This window comes from Schistocerca piceifrons, chromosome X (genome assembly GCF_021461385.2).
Source record: "Schistocerca piceifrons isolate TAMUIC-IGC-003096 chromosome X, iqSchPice1.1, whole genome shotgun sequence".
In the NCBI taxonomy this organism is placed as follows: domain Eukaryota; kingdom Metazoa; phylum Arthropoda; class Insecta; order Orthoptera; family Acrididae; genus Schistocerca; species Schistocerca piceifrons.
In genome coordinates, this window is record NC_060149.1 from 434,530,732 (window position 1) to 434,548,071 (window position 17,340).

The 17,340-nt window shown below is 35.4% G+C and overlaps 1 protein-coding gene across 2 annotated transcripts in view; it reads left to right on the plus strand.

Annotated features, from left to right (window-relative positions):
* LOC124721771 (sodium- and chloride-dependent GABA transporter 1) overlaps nucleotides 1-15,387 on the plus strand; it is a 399,373-nt gene extending 383,986 nt beyond the window's left edge. For both annotated transcript variants that reach the window (XM_047246882.1, XM_047246881.1), the window contains exons 11-13: nucleotides 4,666-4,869; nucleotides 13,595-13,762; nucleotides 14,452-15,387. In XM_047246882.1, coding sequence (XP_047102838.1) covers nucleotides 4,666-4,869; nucleotides 13,595-13,762; nucleotides 14,452-14,541 — 462 coding nt within the window. In that variant the 3' untranslated portion in view covers nucleotides 14,542-15,387. The remainder of the gene's footprint in view (nucleotides 1-4,665; nucleotides 4,870-13,594; nucleotides 13,763-14,451) is intronic.
* The last annotated feature ends 1,953 nt before the right edge of the window (nucleotides 15,388-17,340 follow it).

Below are 17,340 nucleotides of genomic sequence, written 5' to 3' on the forward strand. Positions count from 1 at the left end.
TACACTTTAAGGCTTTCTTCTACCTCTCCTTCTCCATTTTCATATGTTACTGAATCATCTGCAAACATCATTTCATTTTATACATTCCCTTCCTTTTCTCCCTGCCATTCCTGTCATTATCTAACCCGTAAGGTGATGAAAATTAGAGAAGATAGTGCACTCCCTTGCTTCAGTCCACTTTCCTGTTCAGACAGTCTTCTCTTTTCTGCTTTTACACAACTCACAATTCCTTGATAAATGACCTTTATTTTTCTTGTAGTAAGCTTTCCAATGCCCTTTTCTCAAGGATTTCCTATATCTTGCTTGTCAGTGTCCTGGAACACCACCTCACCATGATCATAGTGTCTCTCTTGAAGATGCCTTACACTAAAAATTAGATATATCATATGAGTCCCTTTTTCCAGTTTTCATGTATCCTTTTATTCTTTCCATACTATTCTCATGACCCCATAGAACCACTGCACTTTGACAATGCCAGTTGCTCGCACCACCTCCACATTTACTTCATTGAGTTCAGATGATTTTCCTTCTTTCTTGATCTTTATGACTTCCTCTACTTCTGTCCAGGATAGATTTATCTCTACATGCCCTAGACCCTCATTTTCCTCATCCAAATTCCTGATTGGGTTTAGTAACTCTTCAAAATATTCTTTTAACATTTCCTTGATTTCCTATACATTCTCAATTTCCTTTCCTTCTTTATTGGCCATCCTGACATTACCCATCATGCCTCTCTTCTTAGCCATAACTGTGCCACCTTCTTACTCCATTCACTTTCATCTTCCATCATTTTGGCCAGTATCATATTATCTGCTAATCGAGCATGGAAATTTATACTTTAAATATGACCAGGGACAAACTTTCAAAGAAGTATTTCTTGCTACAAGTAATTTTGGGAGACTGGAATACTCATCTCATATTTGGTAGTCCTCCACGTAGAAGACAGGATGCAAATCTGTTTGGGTGGCCTGAGTAATCATGATTTATGGGATCAGAGTTTCCTAAAAATTAACACCAATTTACAACTTCTTGGTCTTTATTATGAATTTCCTCCACTTCATCATAAGCAATAGCCACACAGAGTGGCCACGCTGTTTGAGGCACCATGCCACAGATTGCACAGCTCCTCCCGCCGGACGTTTTAGTCCCCCCTCAGGCATGGGTATGTGTGTTGTTCTTAGCATAACCTAGTTTAAGTAGTGTATAAGTCTAGGGACCGATGACCTCAGCAGTTTGGTCCCTTAGGAATTCACACACACACACACACACACACACACACACACACACACATAAACAAAACAATAATTATTGGAACTGCAAAATACATTACTTACAACTAAAAAAGTTAATCAAAAAAGTTCTTGCACAGTAGTTTTACATGAAATAAATTGTCGAATTATATGTAGTGGTTGTAATTGTAAATTTCATCATTTACTGTGTAATATAATCTCTTACATCTGATCAAGTAATGCAAAATACAAAATTTTGATTTTCTCCTTAATAACAAATTGGCTTTTGTGGATAACATTTCCATGACTTCCAGGCATTGATATACTCATTAAACTGGGTTTTTATGCAGTGAACAGATTTTGGTGAAATATGAAAATATGATATCTATTTACAATAAATTTCATAAGCTTGTAATTAAGAGGTCAGTTACATAAGTTCCTATTACTGTGGTTCTACATGGACTAAATTACTAAATTAATATATAATAATTATTATCTTGGATTTTCTGGTTTTCTTTGCAAAATAGTATTTTATGTCAGATCCAATAATGCAAAACATATAATACTGATTTTCTTCTTAATTACTATTTGGGTTTTGTAGCAGACATTTTCTTAAGTTCCAAATATAGTGCTTGGTATGATATTTATCTTTTTTTTAATGAAATGCAGAAGTTTCATCAAAATACGAAAACATGCTGTTTGTTTACAGTTAATTTTGAGAAACTAGTTTTGAAACCCTGCTCTGTTACTTGGTTTGCTCACAAAGCTTTCAAGGTGTCATTAACATAGAATTCCACCATACAGTTTGTAGCAATATGCATAAGTAAAATATGCAGAGATGTGAGACATTTGCTATTGGGTTGTTTACTAATATGTGGTGCTGTAATATTCTGTTAATCTATGTGATTTGTCCCATTACACCATTCTTCCATCCATTTTCTGCTACCTCTCTCTTAGCTACTTTCTTCTTATCAGTGTATTCCTTTCATGCTTTCTCTGTTCTCTCCTGAGACCATACACAAAATACATTTTTTTTTCAATTTCCTCCCTTACTGTACCATTCCACCAGGGAGTTTCATTCCACCTTTTCTTATCACTGGTTCTCCCACTCTCTTTCTCTGCTGCTTCTGCCATTGTTATTTTGAACCTTCCCCATTCCTCCTCTACTGATGGCTTTTCATTCCTTGGTACATTGCTCATACTATTTTCTGAAATTCTTCTTTGTATTTTTCTACTTTCAACCTTCACACTCCTATCCTTCTTTCTTATCTTTTTTGTCCCCTTTTTCTCTTTAATCTCTCAAACTGTAACTAATAAAACACAGTGATTACTTATATGTGGCTTTAGAAGGTATTACTTTAGCACGTGTGTCTATTACCTTCATGTGCTACTCATGCATTATGTAATCTATCACAGATTTTCCCAACAAACCATGGCTGTACTACATTACCTTATGACTTTCCTTCTTCTTAGGCCAGGTTTTGCCTGCAGCTAGTCCATTCCTTTTACAAAAGTCTAACAATTTTCATCCTTCCTTGTTTCTCCATCCCCATACCTGCATTTTCAATTCTTCGTCATATCCTTCTCTTCCCTTGCTCATGTGTGCACTTAGGTCTTCCATTATCATGATCTTCTGACTGGCTAGTTGTCTCTGCATTTTCTGTTCAAAGTCCTCCTTCTCTTCAGCAGACTATCCAACTTGTGTTGCCTGTACTTGCAGAATTTGCATATCTTTCCCATTCACTTTCACTCTGATCTTCATCACCCTGGCAAACATTCCCTTCAGCTCCTCTTTCAACCCCCCTCTCATAACTAGTTTCATTCCATGTCTTACTTCTTCTTTATTCCCACTCCAATACAGTCTATGTCCACTCCTCAGTTCCCTACTTCCTTTATTCTTCCACCTGACCCTTGACATTTCTAGAATATCCAGACTCCTGTCAGTGTCTGTATGTCAAATGTACCAAATCTTAGTCCTTGGCAATAACTGGGTAATCTTCCATTATTTTCATTCATTGCAAGGCTTGTTACATGTTTGAAAGCACATATTTTCTCCACGCTTGCTTTCTAAGCCTGTCTTAGCTGGGTTTGTTAATTGAGTCTTCTCTCCACCTATTTTTGTCCATGGGAGGTCTCTAACTTCCTTCCTACCCTTCAACAGTCAGGAGCTGCTGATGAACACTTCGCAGTCCATCATCTAGATGTGCACTCTGTAGGGTTAAGACAGCACTGAGTGAAGTATGATAAATGTAATATACATACAGTGATATATTTAACTTCCATATTTATCCATTCTCTATAATTTATAATGGGAAAAGCACAACATATGCAGTTGCTCTTCTGTAGCCTGCACATCTGCAGCAGTTCCACATATGGGAGTGTGTTCTTTCCCACACCCTATATATTTTGGTTTCTAACATTTCTTTTACTTCCTCTGTTTCTTCTAAAAATAATAAAATGCCTGAAATAGGCCCACAGCTGTATATTTTATGAGTTTTGTTCATCTGTAAACAGAGCCAAATGTGTTCCATTCCACCAAGCACGGGGGCACAATGCTTAGCAATGCGGACTTACACTTGTGGCTTGAATCCCTGTCCAGTCATCCATATTTAGATTTTCCAAAGTTTCACTAAATCAATTAAGACAATTGCAAGGATGGTTTCTTTGAAAAAGGTCACAGCTCATTTCTTCCCCATCCTTCTCCTGTCCAATCTTGTGGTCCATCACTAATGGCCTCATCAGCAGTGGTATGTTAAACTCTGATTTTCTTTTCTGTGTTTTCTCCTGTTCCCTCCAGCACAAATTATGTGTAACTGCTGTCATTTATGCTGATGGTCACTAATATGTGCTTGTTTGTTTGAGTTTTAATGCAACAGCTATTGCCCACAAATGAATCTTATTATCTAGATGTGTATAGCTTACAAATTTAGCTTATGAGAGCTCTGATAACAATATATATTTTCCTATTCTGAATAAAAGTTTGAAGAAACAGTCATTCACTAGAAAAAGAATAGGAAGATGAAACAATAGGAATCATATGGTTTCAATGTGTTTTAAAAAGCTTTTTCCAGTTCATGGTGGGATGATACAGCAACCAGTGACAAATGTTTTAAAGAGATAAACAGTCTTGGCTGTTTCGCAACCAAGATTGTTCATCTCTTCAAAAAAGTTTTAAAAAGGCCTGTTTTTCTTAAACAGTTTTGATGCCCAGGACACTCTCCAGAAAAACAGCCTCCTATTTCTCATTACACATGAATCTATAGTTTGAAAGATCAGGACACATTTCTATTTGTATGCTGTAATGGTAGCCACAGTTCCCATTGTTGAGGACTGTGTGCTCCTTTGTGTGTTAACAAAAAAATAATTTAGTGAAATCATTGAATTACGAGCCATACACAAAATTGATTAATGTATGTTGATTCTTTTGTTGCTCTAGGGAGGAATGTATGTATTTCAAATATTGGATTCATATGCAGTCAGTGGATTCTGTTTATTGTTCCTGATATTCTTTGAATGCATTGCAATTTCCTGGGCATTTGGAGTGAATCGCTTTTATGATGGAATAAAGGATATGATTGGTTACTACCCATTCATGTGGTGGAAGTTCTGTTGGACTATAGCTACTCCATTTATATGTGTGGTAAGAATTTTCCTTCAGTTCCATATTTTTTGTTTTGCTTGTCACCTTCTTATAAATTTGGCATATTTTGTTTTCAGACAGAAATAATAATAAGAATTTAACATATTTTCAATGTCTAAATCATATTTACTACCAAATGCTTCATGGTTGTTGCTTGTTTGTTTTGTTTGTATAAAAGTAATAAAGAGGCTAGAGGAAGAAATTCCATTAGCAGAAAGAAACTGGAGCAGAGATAAGACAAAGTGCACTGAATACTGATTTGTTACTTCCTGCTAAACAGTAACACCAAGTTCAAAATAAATATCCAACTTCTTCGTTTCATGTCTTTTACTGCTATTTCACTATTAATTTGAATCTATTTGACTCTTGAACGATATAAAAATAATTTTGAAATGCTTGCTCTCCAATAAAACACATTTTTCAAACTTTATGACCATACCACTGCACAACATAAACACTGTGCAGGATGAGTCTGAACCATACCAATAATCTTTCAGAGATCAGTGAATGTTGCTTGGTGAATCCTTTGATAAAAGAAACCCCTGGTCTCCATGTTGATGTTATGGAGTAGTTCATTCAGTTTGTTTCCTTTGAACTTTATTGCATTGACAATGCTTGCACATTTTTGGAAATACATGTGAAATGAAATTTGTGTTGTGTTTTTAAGGACAACAATTCCACTGATTCACAATACTCACAGATGAAAATATTGTTGGCCCCTTAGATTGCAATTTTGTCCTGCTCAATGTGGTTTCAAGTCTTGTTTCCCTTAGTCTTAGTTCTATGTAAGCAGACTTGACCAATAGCCACCTTATTTGTAGAGCTGCTGGGCAATTGAGGAGTTACTGTGGGTAGCAGGGTAGCAGTTCCCACAGCTATGGCAAACTCAGAGCAGTACCTTCGCATATGTACATAGGTGACTGGGTACATCAGAACACACTGCCTTTAAAAGGACATGTTAAACATGAGAGGTGGTAGTCTTGCCTTCACAGGGTGAAACATTACATGATTATGTGAAGATAATCCAAAGAACTGTTTTTAGAATAGTACCTGTATTACGTATGGCAGATGTAAACAATGTAACTGGTGGACTTCCCACTTCAAGCAGAGATAGCAAACTATTTCCTAAAGCAATTTGTAGAAAATCACCTTTGTCCTGCATATGTGTTTTACACACGTGAAGCCATATTTAAAAAATATGGCATGTTCTGTGATTTGAATGTATGAAATAAAAAGAACTTATATACACTGGTATATCAATCCTGTCAGAACTATTATTTTCAATAGTTTCATGATATTATCATACATATTTCCCAACAGACTGAATGAAATAATCTAAAAGATGTTTCCTGAACATTTCCTACCTGAGTTTGTAGAAGATGTGCCACTGACAGTTTGGTTTCAAAATTGTGGGGCAACGGAATTCTTTGCACTTTACACTATAAATCACATTTACATTCAGTTTTGGCAGTGATGGATTGGTCTGGTGGTCTCAATCCATAACCACCTCCGTCAGCAGACATGACATCAATGGATTTTTTTATTCTGGGGTGAAGTGTCTAGTTTATGACTTTCAGATCAATATTCCCATTGACTTTTCTGCTATTTTTGTCACAGTCACTAGAGTTGCATGCCAGCCTTTTGGGCTTCTTGAGCATGTAAGATTATTCATGGTGTGTTACTATACAATCTGTCATGATAATAGTGGTTGGTATTTTGAACAACTCCTGCATTGTATTGTACAGTAACAGGTTTGTTGCATTTTTTTCATTTGTACATTTTCATTATTTGTTACTGCAAGAATGATTGTGTCCCAGCACTGTAACAGTTCAATGCTGAAAGTGAAGAGGTAAAAGTGCATTTAAATCTGTTGTCAAAACTGAGTACAAATATCAACAGAAATGTTTTCTTCACAAGACACATTTTATAATACATAAACTTACACCATTTGGCCGGTGATATCAGGATATGGTTACAAAAGTATTGAGGTAACAGACTGGACAAATCAGTCTAGCCACTGATTACCAAAAGTTGCTTATTTGATAACACTCAACAACAAAAATCTGGCTGTGTTGATTACAGTTTATTATGTAATTTACAAGATTACCAGTTTTGGCTCTCTGCCATCATCATATTGGTTATAACTAAATGTAAAAACGATAATAAAACATTAGAGATATAATATCGCTGAGGCTAAAGTTTACAGAAAAAAGTCTAGTGGTACATAATAAAGATAACATGGCTGATTACCATAACATGCCATAAGGAGTATACTAATATGAGCATCAGTGTTGAATGCTTTCTATATTCTCGGTGCTAGAAGCAGCCTTAGTGCAGCCTATACTTATGAAAACATGTGAGGGTGCTAGTGATGAGATATCACAAGAGTCCAGCATCACAGATTCAAAAATTTTAAAATAGGATATTCAAATGTTTTCACATAAGCTATAGAGCAAAATGCAGCAACAATATATATACTTAAAATCAGAATAAAATGTGCAAAAGGTAGATAAGCAACTTATAGAAAACCTCTTAGCACCACGAAGTAAATGAAACAAAATATTATGTGAAAACTGATTTAATGAAACAGCAACTATTTACTTCAATGGCTATAACACATTCAGAGGACAGTCTGGACTTTAGCCATTTTGAACCTATTATGTTCTATTAGTGCTTTTTCCATTAAGTTTTAACAGATGTGATAATGGCAGGGAGCCAAAACAAGTAATACTGTGAATTATATAATAAAGTGTGATCAAGATGAACAGTTATTAATAAAGGGCCATATATGATTGCTGACCAATATACAGACTTTGTCTTCAGCTGACAAAAAAAATCTGGCCAACCCCTAAAAATCTGTTAGTAGACTTCAGGCATTCTCTATGCATAACAGCATATATTTTAAAAGTCTTTTACAGACACGGTGTATATGTGGATGAGGAAAAAAAATTCCCGGATTTTTCCCGGATTTCCCGGTTAAAAATACACTTCCTCCCGGATGAAAATACACTTTTTCCGTGTTAAGTAACAGTATACTTTTCCTCAGAACTGTAAAACTTATTAATCCTTTCAATGGTTGTGGTTTTATACACCGGCATAGAATTTCCCGGCACTTCTGATGTGCAGCAACATGCGCACTGCATATTTCGTATTTCGAAAGTATAAATTCGAATTTCACCAAATACCACATGTTACTTTCCGAAGGATTGAGATCGAGATTGCGATGTGTTTTTGTAAGCCAGTCGTAGCTCATGTCAAGCGATCTCGCCAGCCGATGACAGCGGATATTCAGAGCATAGAACATGTGATATGGTCAGCCAATAGCAACATCACTGTTAAGTAGCGCGAACACACAAATAGGGAAAAGTAATGGTTTAAATTAATATACATAGTGTTGCTAAAAGAAAAGAAAAGCTTTCACGTAGCCTATAATATCGGCCTCTAAGATTAATAAGCTGCAAGAGCAGCTAAGCTTTCATACATAATGTTGATATTTTTTGCGCGTGTTACACTTTTAAGATATATCACACAAATGTGCCAGTAAAATTTTTAACAACGACATAAATGTCTGATCTTCTGGGCTCGAAAATATTCTAAATGGTCGTTCTCAAAGGTTTGAATTTTGAATGAGAGTCAAACGCTCTGTAATTTAATAAATTCATCGGACACTGGCGGACAGAGTTCATCTTGTGTAAAAGGAAATTAACTTTACTTGAAGGTAACGCTTTTCAAACAACCATTCAGAATATTTTCCCGCGACCTGTTAGAAATAGATTCATTTCAGCAGTTGCGCCAGATGACAAGCGTCGCCGCGCGTGTGCAGCTACGATGACGCAGGGAGCCCGTATGTTCGTACATGTAAAACATTAAAAGATCTTACATTATGTCATAAACGAAACAAGACATTAGGGGATACTCTAAGAGCATGGGAATTTTGTGAACCCTACTAAAATGCACATTCATATGTCCAGATTCAGATGTAAATTTTCTTGGAGTACCAGTACCGTATTATCTCATGTTTGGTTCTTTATTATGGCATAATGCCATACGTGTTAGATAATGAAAACTTGAACTTGAAATGTAGTGAACAGTTGAAACTAGGCAGTAGTGTGGAATTAAACACTTCGTTTCAAATAAATTGACTGCCTCAGCAGAAAAGATTAATAAAAGTCAAATTTTTTAACAAACAGAGATAACTTCATTGTTCTGCAAGGCGATTAACGCTTGACTGTCAGAAAGGTAGAAACAAAATAAAATCTGAAACTAATAACTTATTTTGGCCTTCCGTAATTATGTGAATGTATTTTAATTCACTTGATAGCTCCTGACCACAAAAATCCGTTTTGTTTTCATTTGACGTGAGAGCAATAAACGAAGAGGAAACAGCAAAATCACTTAACGTAAACACGGGTCACGTGGAGACTACCACCTCCCCGCTACAACTCAGACTGCTCTGTGCATCAGGTCCGGATCTACGATATTTCCGAACCGCGGCATCATTAGATAGTGGCGCTCCCCCTCCCTCGAGCGTTTGAGGTAGGACACCAAAAATTTTAAAAATCGGGTTTTCAAAAATATCTTTATATTGTAGCTCACATCTTTCAGAAGAGTCTGATACATAAAACATATATGATCGAGGGAACGTAAGACATGTTATTTGGTCTTAAGTGTGCCGAAGTGCAGTGCTAAGCCTCTTCACAGAATTATTCCATCGCACGTCTGTGTATTTCGCTCTGTGGAATTCAAAGGTGTAATATTTTGTAATGGGTGCCATAAAACTATATTCAGCACAGTGGAAATTAAAATGTTCTGTGGTGTGTCTCCCACTCCCAGTCAGCCGGTTTGACATCCTGCCCCTCTTTAAAAAATCTCGCAATTAGTAGTGTATGGAATTATTTGTAACTGGGAGGACAAGAACTCTTCAGAAAATTTTCAGTCTTTACTGGCTTTTAGCTAATAACTTGCTGTTCCGTGTGACATAAAATTAAACATAGGATACATAAAACGAGTAAAGACAAGAGACAAGCAAGACAGTACACATTTCTTCAATCCTTAAGTCCTAGCTTTTTTTCTCTCTCTCTCTCTAATCTTGCCACAGCTTAATATGGCGTACTTTCCTTTCTGGGAAAGAATGTATTACGCCATCAAAGTTCGTCAACATTTTGCTACATGAAAAAACGCAGAAAAGCTGTTAATACAAATAGTACCCAAATAATCTGCTAGATAAAACGAAATAGGCCTGCTTAATATTGTAGCAATTGTTACACACACCAAATAAACGAGACTGTTTTGGCACAAATGGTCATTTTTATAACACGACAGAATATAATTCACGAAGTACCAATATCAAATGCATATTGGGCCTACTACAAGCAAAAGTTTTTATGTTAAGAAATAGTTTCACATTTCATTCATACTCTCTAGCTTCTGAAGCATGAAATCGAAAAGTAGTATTACGAAATGTTTATACAAATTTAGAATCGTCATATTCTTCCGTAATTTGTGAGAATCTCCGTTTCTTCTCCTTCCTCGTTCTAACAATCTTGTCATCACTAATCCTGTAACTATTCCTGCCAGTGTCAAAATTTATTCTCTGGTTAACTTCACTAACCCTGCCACAATCACCTGTTTAGTTATCCCGCATTTGTTCTCCGGTTAGGCGTTATTAAGTGTTCGTACAACGCGTTTTCCGTGCTACTCCCAGAATAGAACTTTAGTGGCTGCTAGCCGGGGACTGTGTAACAAGCCCTTAGTAGGGTACCAGTCTGGTCAAAAATTTTCTGTCAAAATTTTATTTTCTTGGGTACACGGAGAGGACAATACGTAATCTTAGTTGCTTGTTACTCCTGTTAGTCGTTTATTTCCACTATGGTAGTATGAATCTATGGAATTCGCTAGTAAGCATAACAACGCTAAACATTTGCAAACCCAGTCAACCACATAAAGAGCGATTGGCATTCACCCTTTCGGCTTTATTCGCTCAGCTCGTATAGATCCGTCCCCTTTTGTCTGTAGGAAAGTTTATTTCTAAATGCGATGGGGATTCCAATCGCAGAGACATCAGGTACACTATGCACGCATTCAAAAATCAACTCCTGATTCACTAAGAAATCAACTTAGAATTTGATCAAAAATGTTCAAAAACCAACAGGGATGCGTTCAAAATCATCTGAGTAATCGATAGACCAACGTGCGCTGGATGCTAGGCGCTTTATGAAACAAGGCCTTTTTCCTCAATACTATGAATTTGGTGCTCCCCCCCCCCCCCCTCCCCCTCGAAACTGCCGCCCGGGACAGATAGATGCCCCAATTTGCCCCCGCCCCCTAGTTCCGGGCCTGATGCGCATACGTGAATCTGTCAGCTTAGGTGCACCAGTAAAATTTTTCCAGATAGCATCTGGCTGCTTGCTGCTATTGCTTATACAGCTAACTACCACACTTCTGTAGCCAGAAGTGGGAGAAGGTACTACTCATACGCGACTCAACTGCACATGCGCATAAGCTCGCTAAAGCTTTCCCGGCATACTAATTGTTCCATAAAAACACGGGAGAATCTAATGTAAACAGTTGTGACGTCGCGCTCATCGGAGGCAATTTGTTGTTATGAAACATTGCAGTCTTCCTAAAGCCTTTGACACATTTTGCTGTTCGCAGACGCTTGTATGAGCACTGTGTTTTGTTCCTGTATATGGCGCATTTCCTTTGCAACTTAGGTTTTATTTTCGTTTTTTTCTCTCGTTCGTGTTTTATTGCTGCAATATTATTCTACATTAGTGAGATACAGTAATATTCTTTGTTAGAGTATTGGTTCTTACTAGTCAAAGTTACAAAAATTGAACCAAAAACTAAAACAATGAAAAATTCCCGGAATTCTAAAAAATTCCCGGGCTTTCCCGGTTTTCTCCCGGATGAAAAAATTCCCGGGTTTTTCTCAGATCTCCCGGTTGTCCCGGGTCGTATACACCCTGTACAGATTCATGAAGATCTCGATTATATACCTCAATACACTTTCACCAGGTCCAGTGAATGATGTGTACTACATCACTGTGGCTATCATGCTCAATGAGCAATTTTTATGAAGAATACATCCCATTGTTTGCAAATGCAGCCCCACCTGTTAAAGTATAAGCATATCCACACTGACTTAATGCATGAGGTATGTTTCCATAGTTGAATTTCAGTCAGTTAACTGTAGTCTGCTGTAGGGGACTAGAATATTGCATCATGTTTATGCTGCAGAAAATTTCAACAGCAAAGGTCTACAAAGCCTGCTGTCAGGCTAGTATCTCATCATCTTTCAAAATTAACACCTGCCACAATCTACGTCCTGAAGAGAAACTTGAATCATTAGAGAAAATAAAACAAACAGCACTGAGAATCACCCTAATTGGATGCACAAGTGCCTAACAGTTTTGTGGATGTCACTTTCTTCTCCTTAAGCTGTAAATTCCGATTTATTTATTTATTCTAAGTACAGCCACTAGCATGTAAATGCCATTCAAGAGACAGTAGGAAAAACAGTTTCTGAATTATTACTTACTGTGGTATGAGGTGATCCAGTCTTTGTTTTCAGTAGTCCTTAATTCTGGTGATATATTTTGTTGGCCTGCAGAATGACTCTTTGAATAAATAAGCTCCAGTTCAATTCAGAGCTTCCTTTCTGGTACATGTGCAACAGTATCAGAAGATATACCTTTGCACTTTGTTCAAATAAACTACTTGCAATAGATAAAAAAAACTATACTTCCAAGCAACAGAAGTCTCTGGATTACTCTTATGTGTACATCTTAGCGTATAGTAATGTAAACAATCCCCAAAAACAAATATGTAAATACTTGCTAATCTTGCAAAAAATCAGAGAATGGAAAAGAGAAAATTACAGACCTCAAAATATGTAAAGCTGATGGGACTTTATATTATTGACATTGTTAAAATTGGATATAAAATTTAAACTGCAGAGTTATCTCTGGTATTTATAATAATAAGTATTTACAAGCTTTATCCCCCCAATAGCTACATGCATCAGCATGCCACTTCTGGGATTTGTGGAGGCTCACTGGCTCCATGTCAATTCTACCCAGTGGCTTAATGATCAAGGCCACCATGATGGCCAGCCTCAATGTGGCTTTTAGGTGGTTTCTCACATCTGGCTAGATGGATATCAGTTTAGAATATATGGTCCTTCTCACTTACATGATTTGCAAACATTTCAAAAAACATTTGCACATTTTCATACTTAATAATGCTACACAGAGACACACAGTGTATAAAAATTCCTTCCCAGGGGAAAGGGGATGGTGATAAGAAGGGCAACCATCCACCCTCTACCACTAGCTTACCAAATCCAATAATTAACATGATGACCCCATGAAAATAAAGGATAAAGAAGAAAAAAAGAAAACTAGTCTACAAGTTTTATGTAGTTTCAAACCGGACTTTAATAGACACTTTGATTCTTTTAGGGTTGTTTTGTAAGAGAAAAAGTTCAGATACATTAATTGATTTGGTATACTGCAAAGTGAAAATTCAGTCTGTAGGGTGAATATTATATCATCTAGTATAATTTTTGTTCAGCTACTAAAGAAATGAATATTAACTTCTATTAATAGTTCATTTCCTGTATGTCAATAAAGAATTATTAAAATTTGTGTTAGAAAATTTAACAGATTTCTTCAGTATCTCATATTTGCAGCTTTATGTTTATGACACTCTATTTTTATTGCAGGGTGTTTTCATATTTAACCTTGTTCAATGGACACCAATTAAATATCTGGATTATGAATATCCATGGTGGAGCCACTTCCTTGGTTGGATTACAGCTTTGTCATCAATGTTGTGCATACCAGGATATATGATTTATCTGTGGCTAAAAACACCTGGTGATTTTAGAATGGTAAATATTCAGTAATGGCTAAAGATGGTGTATCTAACTGGTTGTAGTTAAATTTTACTCTTTTAGTGTAAGGTGTTTCTGTGATAAATTCCTCATATCAGTGGTCTTAGCCATCATCCTGATTTGAGTTTTTCACTTTGCTAACTCAATTTAGACAATTGTGAAGGCACTTTCTTTCCAGATTTATTTCCAAGGCTTTGTTTCTGCCACCATTGCTTTCCATTCATGACTGTAATGCTTATTCCACTAGATGCATACTAATACAAACTGCCTTAGTTGGATAATAATTTATGAATTAAACTTCTTCCTATAATTTATAATGAGGAAATACGGAAGCGTCCGATCCCACCCGTCTGCTTTGACCCATGACGTCACAAATATGGTGGAAACAAAAACAAACACACACACTTTCCACTAGAAGCCTAATGACACTAATGGGACAAGCGCGGGAAATGGGCTAAATATAAATATAAATGTTATAACTATTGCTTTCAGAATTAATAATTAAAAATTTATGTAGAGGAATTGGTAAAAAGAGGCTCTGATGAACAGAAAAATGTACCAATGTTCACCATTTTAGTAATTATGTATACTAATCTATAAAATTAAACAGCATTTTTGAAAATTAAGAGTAACATATTGATCTTAATGTATTAATCATTCATGGCATGTACGATGTTCTCTTTCAGAAAATGAAATTGTTGGTACGAATAGAGGATGATATTTCCACTTTACGTGAGAAAATGACAAGTGGAGTGTCGGATATAAGTTCATTATAATGAAGACCAATGATTTACTAAACTAAATAAAACTCTGTGTCCAAAAACAGTGAAGAAGAATGAAATTATTTGTGAAGTGACAAAACAAAATGTTGTGTTCATGAGCAGTAGGGATATTTACATGAAAGTGTCTTCCATTGTAACACCAGAGTTTATCTAGTGTTCTAGAGTCAAGACAGCAGAATGGATTCATCTCAGTTAATTAGAAAATGCTTGATAATATACCTGTGTTAGTGTACATAAACCTCAAAAATGGAATCGAAGCAAATGCGGTACTTCTTTTCACAAATGTGATGTGTATCGCATTGGACATACGACATGGATGGGGAATGGAAGATTCATGCATTCTCTACAAGCACTTAAGGGAACAGAAACAGCAGAATTAAACATGTACAAATAAATGTTATGAGTGTTTTTAAATGATATTTGAGTAATTGATAATGTGGCTGTTGCTGCTGCTGTTGTTTATACATGTACTTCTAGTGCATCTGCGTTAAAATAAGATTTCTGATCAATGTATCTCATAGTTTAAGAACAATCTCACTATTCATATCATTTTTCATTCATCAGAACAGAAGTTACATGCCACATAAACCAGATGTGGAAAATGTGGAACAACCTCCACGTAAATAGAAAAATTAAAATGTCAAAAGTGGCATACTTTTGTTCAGTAAGAGCATTTGTTAGAAGTATATTAGTGTTTCCTTTATTTGCAGAAACAAGAAAAATAATTTCAAGTAATGTTTTATTTATTTCATTTTGTACATTAAATCTGTTTCTGTGTGCTGTTGACAATCATAGTACCCATTCACCTCTCCTGCATTTTTATGTTTTGACATTTTAATAATGGACAATTCTTTGTAATTTTAATAAAACTTTTTTAATGTAAAGCTTTTCTATATCCTCCAATGAATTTGAACAACTGAAGAGCTCTAGATGAATGTAATTATCCTTTCACTTCACTTATTCCTCTGGTTATTCGTGTGTGTGTGTGTGTGTGTGTGTGTGTGTGTGTGTGTGTGTGTGTGTGTGTGTGCGCATGTGAGCACCAAATTTTATTTCCCACAATGTAAACAGGAACAGGTTTTTTATTTTAAAAAAAGAAATTTGAAAGATTAAGTTCATTGTGTGTTTCCAGATGCATTGATAGCTGATCTATTTTCACTATCTGATCAACATGAAGATCTCATCAAACTGCAGTAAGTTGTTCTACATGTGGCATCAATTTGTCATGTCACTGTAGCAATGACATAGACAAGTGATACATTTTAGTATCACTGCAATAGTGGTGTTCATTGGTTTACTTGTGCTGGCTTATTTTAGACAATATCATATCCTAAGCTGAGGAAGTGGACCTTTATTGACATGATATGAACTGAAAGTACCTTGGCATCTGCTAAGCATCACCAGTTCAAATTTACTACAAAAAATTTTAATTCTCACTATAAGTCTAAAAATTGAAAATTATTACAGCTGTAAATACATTTACTTCAAAACAGAGATTTTTTTCATGTCATGCTGGAGGGAAATCATGCAAAAGCTGCCTGAAGATTATTAGTGAAGGAATGAAATAGGAATGCACTTTTTTGATGAAAAATGTTGGTTTCATTAAACAGAAGCCGCCATGAAAAACTATAGATGTTATTCATCAAAGATACAAAATTAAAAAATATATATGTCTCCATCTTATAACATTTAAATGGTTAAAATATTTCATAATGAGTTGTTAAGGTAAATATTACATTTAAACTTCTTACTTTCTGTTGGCACTTACAACTTCTCTATTGTAAATAAAAACTGTATATTTGTATGGCCACTTATATATTCTGGACAATATTGTAAAAAATTATTAAAAGAAAAAAATATGTGTGGCATTATTATAGAGTAGATGTCAGAGAGAACATGAACTTGTTCTACATGTGGTTTCAGTCTGTCATGTCATTGTAGCAATACCGCATTTGAGAGACACTTTTTAGTATTACTATAACAGTATTATTCATCAATTTACTTGTGCTGACTCATTTTAGGCAGCATCATACCCTATCAAAAAAGAAGGAATAAAGCATCAAGATATCAGCAGTTGTGATACAGTTCAAAAGAACTTAACAGGTAATACTAAATTGAGATAAGTGATATGAAGTATGCATTATACAATGTATTAAGTGGAATGTATTGCATAATCATTTTCATTCTGTACAGTATCCCTCAAATCACAAGTTCACAATAGTTTGTGACATTACAAACACTATTGTCATCATTTGTAGACTATTCAAAATTTACTGGCAACTTTTAAGTCTACCATTTTAAGTACCTACTGTGTAATTTTTTAAATGTATCTGATCTTGCAGATTACATGATAATGTTTTATGTACACAGAATCATGCGCTTCAGAAATCTATAATATCCTTCAGACTATTTTGAAAGCTTAATGAACATAAAATAATTCAATTCATTTACTGATGATGTAAAATATTACCATGTTGATAATCTGCAGAAAAACTGAAACTGCATGAATGAGGTGAAAATTATTCCATTATTTAACAAGGATGAGTTTACTTTCAAGGATGAATATTTTTCTTAATTTCTATGCTGGTGTATCAGAAAATAACTAAGCTTGTTTTGGAAAATTGGTTCATTAAGACTGAATTGCTAATTTTGAAACTCAAAAATTGAATTGATAATTTAGTTTGTATTATAACTGGGAATATTTCTGAAATAAGACTCCTTTCAATAAATTCATTATAACAGATTTAACAGTTTCCTTATAATTAAGTTGTGTTTAATAGCAAAAATATCATT